General features: G+C 32.8%; 1 protein-coding gene across 1 annotated transcript in view; it reads right to left on the bottom strand.

Annotated features, from left to right (window-relative positions):
• Positions 1 to 470: 470 nt before the first annotated feature.
• LOC106475151 (L-2-hydroxyglutarate dehydrogenase, mitochondrial-like) overlaps positions 471 to 5,308 on the bottom strand; it is a gene marked incomplete at its 3' end in the record, with an annotated part of 27,868 nt that continues 23,030 nt past the window's right edge. Inside the window, exons 4-6 of the mRNA XM_013935848.2 lie at positions 3,865 to 3,996; positions 2,717 to 2,721; positions 471 to 777 (exon numbers count right to left, since the gene is read on the bottom strand). Coding sequence (XP_013791302.1) covers positions 471 to 777; positions 2,717 to 2,721; positions 3,865 to 3,996 — 444 coding nt within the window. The remainder of the gene's footprint in view (positions 778 to 2,716; positions 2,722 to 3,864; positions 3,997 to 5,308) is intronic.

Here is a 5,308-nt window from a genome sequence, read left to right as displayed (position 1 = left end):
TCCCCTCACCACGTACAGTAATCCACGTCGAGGGGAACAGACTTGGGAAAGAACAGTATACCTTCCCAATATGTCCCACCAACAGAGGAACCAATTTAGAAGAGAAAAAGCATAGGAACTGGAACAGAACTCTGATGTCCCCAGAAAATTCATCAGGGGATGGTAGTAAGGACGAATCAAAATCAAGGAGACACTCAACAAAGTGTCCACTCTCTAATCAGGCAAAAGATACTCCAAGCACTGGAGTTAAGGGAAGGAAAGGTAGAGTGCCTACATGCAAGAAAACAGGAATCAGTCAGGCAGAGAGACGATACATGAGGTTACACGAACAAAGTTGATCAAGAAAGGCGTTGGCATGAACAAAAATATAAGGGGAGGGTGAAAACAAAGAAATTGCAAGGAGAAGGGTTATCCAAGAAGAAATAGGAAGCATCATAAGTTATGGGGGACAAAGAAAGAATAGTACATACCAGGGTAATGAGGTTCTGAAAACCCAAAGAAGATTGCAGTTGTTCTTCAGAAGGCATGAAGAAACACAAAGCAAAGCCTGGAGGTGGAAAAAGCCATTCAAAATCGTCTTCATCAGCATCAGTATTAAAGGCAGGGAAAGGGAACTGTGAGGTAGAGGCAGAATAAGAGGGTCCAGGTAGCATCAATGAGCCAACCACATGTTGGACAATGGCTTTAACATCATCCACAGATAAAGGACTTATGAAAATGTTGGCAATTTGATGAATGTGACTGATATTTTCACCAACATCAATTGAACAATTCACACTGAATTGTGAAATCATAATGATTATGTTAAAATACAATCAAAGTCAGTTGAGATCAATGTTATTTGACAAGTCTCAGTAAAACAAACATGTCTTAATACAACTCTGCTGAGGAAGAGAATGAGGATTGTCATGCACAAATGCAGTGGAAGGATTTGATGAAGTAGGTGTATCACATTCCTATTGGTGGAGGGCTTTGCTGTATGATACGTCATCATTCAGTAGTGCAAATTTATGTGATCACAGTTGAATTTATATGGGATTTTTCACAAGGCTGGTCGTATATGCAAGATCTTCAGGCAGATATGTACAGTTTCATGAGGAATATAGCTCTCTGTGTATGGAGGTGATTGCTAATTTCAGAAGTTTACATTTTCCTATATCAAAAATGTATTTCCGATAATACTTACCTCCCCTCACACTTTAGCTTTATCCGAGTGAAATATTCTTTTCTTTGCCCATCTAAGCAATGGTATGCATTCTACCTCACTTGCTCCAGTTCTTATACCCCACTATATTGATCCTAGCGATTTTAATATTGTGACTCTCTCTACATACATCAATACATCCTCTATACCCGATCTGTATATAAGCTCCCTGTTATTCTTTCTCATTAACTTTTTCGAGACTGGCAAGATTATCAGACCCAAACACCAGCTATCATGGGGGAGGAAGAGCAGGTAAGTATTATTGGAAATACATTTTTGGCATTGGAAAATGTAAACTTCAGAAACACACCTCCCCTCACACTTTAGCTAGAATCCCATACTAACCAGGTGGAGGGGCCCCATGAGGCAAAATGGTTTACACACCTATTTTTAAAAGCATTCACAAGTAAAGCAATTACAGGTAAACTTCAAAATATCATTAAACCTTTAAAATAGGAATTTGAAAATACAAATAATACACAAGTAACTAAAATATAAAAGTAAAACCCAAATGCAATTTAACTGTCTATCAAACTAATACATAAAAAGGAAAGAAAAAATATTCAAGTGCTAGGGACACTGATCTCTACAACAAACAAGCAGCAGTTAGCTTGTCATTTCAAAAAGTAATTAACACTCTCAATACAGGCTTGGTCAATTTGACCGACCATGTGACCTTTTTGTACTCGTTTAAAGTCTTTACTGATTTAATACTTATAACTCTCTATATATTGGGTATATATTCATGAAATTTGGCAGTCTTTCAGTTAATATTACAAGTCTTTGACATACAAAAAGTCATATATCTTGGTGAAGTATTTTTAATAAAATAAAGATTTGTCCATGAATATATTGAGTATTTGTTTTGAAGAGTCCGTGTGCAAAGTAATTTTCATGTTAAAATTAAAAATACTTTTCCTCATCTCAAAAATCTCAAATTTCCTTTCTGTAATTACTATAACCTCCCAAATGCATTTCAAATTAGCCTAAACTTAATAATCATAAGAATCTTAGAAGAAAAAATATATATATATATAATTATGTGTCAATGACAGATTTCGATAATTTAAATTAATTTATAAATTTTAATATGGATGAATTTCTATTTTTTTTTAAATACTAGCTAGCATACCCTTTCAAACACACAAAGAAGACTAAAGGCCCATGGAGAGTAACATAGAAAGGTCAGATCAAAATGCTAACCCTCCCCATGTCCCCCCACATCACTCCCAGTGGGGTCCTAAGAGTATATGCTAGGTTTGGGGACAACTGGTTCAGTGATTCACCAACTATAAGAAGACTCACACACATACAGACTTTTGTCAAATAAAGATTTGGAAGACAATTTCTCAACATGGAAAGAACTATGACTCGTGTATATATTCTGGGAAATATATATCTAGAAGGAAAATCATAAAAAATGGACTTATTTAGTTCTGAAAAGAATGTATTTCACAAAACTATATTCATCTTGCATTGCAGTAGTCTGTCTCTCTTACTTTTCTTCTTTACCTTATCTGAAAAATGTTTAAATAATGTTATGCCAATTTATTTTTCTTTCTAAAAGTAAACTTGCTTCATATATGTTTCAGTTCATTTTTTACTTAGCGTGTTTTGATTATGTGGTATGAAAATATGTGTGACAATTCTACCTTCATAATAGTTTCTGCTATTTCTCAGACCAGCTTGATATATACAATATTTCTTTGTTGGATTTCAGGCAAGGGCTACCTGTGCTAGCTATTCCTAATTTTGAAGCGATGGACTAGAAGGAAGGAAGCTAGTCAACACCACCAACTCTTGGGCTACTCGGCCTGATGTATCCAAATAATAACTGCTTGTTGCTAATCTATATGCTAAAGAATTATTTACTGTGATCCAATACTGATAACAGTTAAATTTTATTATTAGTTTCCATGCTAAAAGAATTAATTCATTTTATATCTGACTACTGACTTACACACTACTATGCTTTTATATAGTAAGTACTTAATTCTCCTATTAATAGCATCTCAAACAGATGTATATGACCAGCATGATTTATGTGTGGTTTCTTAAATAACTGTTTTGAGTAACACAGCTATTACATATGAAAAAACAAAAGTTCAGTGACTACTTTTAATTAATTATAATATGGCACTAGACAAAAAGGTACCCATTTGAGTAATCAAAGAGTATAAGGAAATATTCTGTATATCACAGCTCTTAGTGCAACAGACATTGATCTATGTAGAAGCTAACTGGCATGTATTGGTGTAAATCAATCTTAAAAACGTCAATGATACCCCCTCAAGCATTTCTGTTGAGTGGAAGCATGTCAAGAGGTTACAATCTACCATATGCATAATAATCCCTCCAAAAATTAAATCATCCTGGCAGATCTTCTCTGAGCCCTCTGCAACAACTCAATCAACATCTTTTCTTAATGGAGAAAAACTTAAAATTGAAGTGAATATTTCATCATCTAGATGGTGAATTTCTGTAATTTTCTGCCAACATATATGTATTACTTTTTTCCAAACAAACTACAATCATTATTTCAAATGCATATATTAATATTAAACATGTAATGCTTCTGGTTATTAATATTATATATATATAATTATGTCTATGGAATTAACATATATAACATCTTAGAGAAATAAGTAATTATTACTTACTGTACAATTGGGTTCAATCTCTTTAATTTCCTTCTGTTCAACCATTTTAAGATCTCTAACATTATTTTTCTGGCCTCTTTCAAGCAATGCATGAAGACGTGGAAGTTCTTGTGGCGTTGTTGCCACTATCAACTAAATAATCCACAGAAAATATCAAATAAATCAACAGATAAATGAAAATGCAGTAAAAATACTTTTATCTCTACAAACTAAACCTGTAAAACAGTTAAGATTTGTCAACATGTGATAAACAATTTAAAGTATTTAGCTTAAATGTTCTTCAAACCTTCTTTAAGAAGCTCCCACTGAATAATTTCTAATGATCTCATGCAATAATTTCTAAAGGACTATCTTATGAAATGTGGAAAAAAAAACATACAAATATTTGTTTTTCATCTTGCAAATTGTATCTTGTTATAAGTTTTAAAGTAATGTATTGTTCTGCATTATAAATATTTGTAAATTACTCATAGCAACTATGTGTAAAAAACTAAGTTTAACTTGTAAGAAGCATAAAGGTAGTGTTTTAAATAGCCAGGATACTTCAAGATCCAAAGAATAGCACTAGATAAAAAATAAATTACACAAAACATAGTGAGTTCTAGAATGAAATAGTTAAGACAAAGAAACTAATACGGTGATTTACAAAACTAATTATAATACAGATATAAAAAAAAGAATATGACAAGAGATCATTGAGAAGTTAAGAGATTTGGTAAACCATGAAAAACCGTGTCTTTAAACAGTTTCGATGTTATAACATCCAGCATTCATCTAATGTTATGGCACTGCTGTTTTGGTGTTCAAACAATTTAAACAAGCTAACCAATTGAGGCTTGGTGACTATTTTGACATACAGTAATAATGTTTAAATTTCTGTCTCCATCTAGTCTACCCTATTTTCTACTACCAATCTACTAAACTACTCATCCAACACTCTTAAATTCCTTTTATGTTGCATTTTTTACCACATCTGAAAACAAACTATTCTACATCCTAACTACTCCATTATAAAAAGAATACTGCCTTAACTGGGGTCTCATGTGAATGTTCCTGGTTTTAATATTCTGTCCTCTATTAGTAATTCCTGCAGTTTTTTTTATGAAAACACCATCTAGAATTCCCAACCTATAACAATCTTAAAATTCTCAAGCAGGCTTCCCTCCTCAAGCACTTCTTCTTTTGAGTGGAAGCACATCAAGAGATTTCTATTTACCCCATACATAATACCCCCCAACCTGGAATCATCAGGGTATATCTTCTCTGAACTCTCCAACAACTCAACATATTTTCTTACAAAAAAATGCCAAATACTGAACATAACATTCCAAACAAGTTTAACCAATGTTTTATAGAACCAAGAACTTCTTTTGTCTTTTACTCAATAAGACTATGTGAGTTATTAATCTTAGAATGACCTATATATATATATATATATATATAT

This window comes from Limulus polyphemus, unplaced genomic scaffold (genome assembly GCF_000517525.1).
Source record: "Limulus polyphemus unplaced genomic scaffold, Limulus_polyphemus-2.1.2 Scaffold8155, whole genome shotgun sequence".
Taxonomy (NCBI): Eukaryota; Metazoa; Arthropoda; class Merostomata; order Xiphosura; family Limulidae; genus Limulus; species Limulus polyphemus.
Note: the sequence above shows the minus strand (reverse complement) of the source record. Positions and strands in the feature narration are given on the sequence as shown.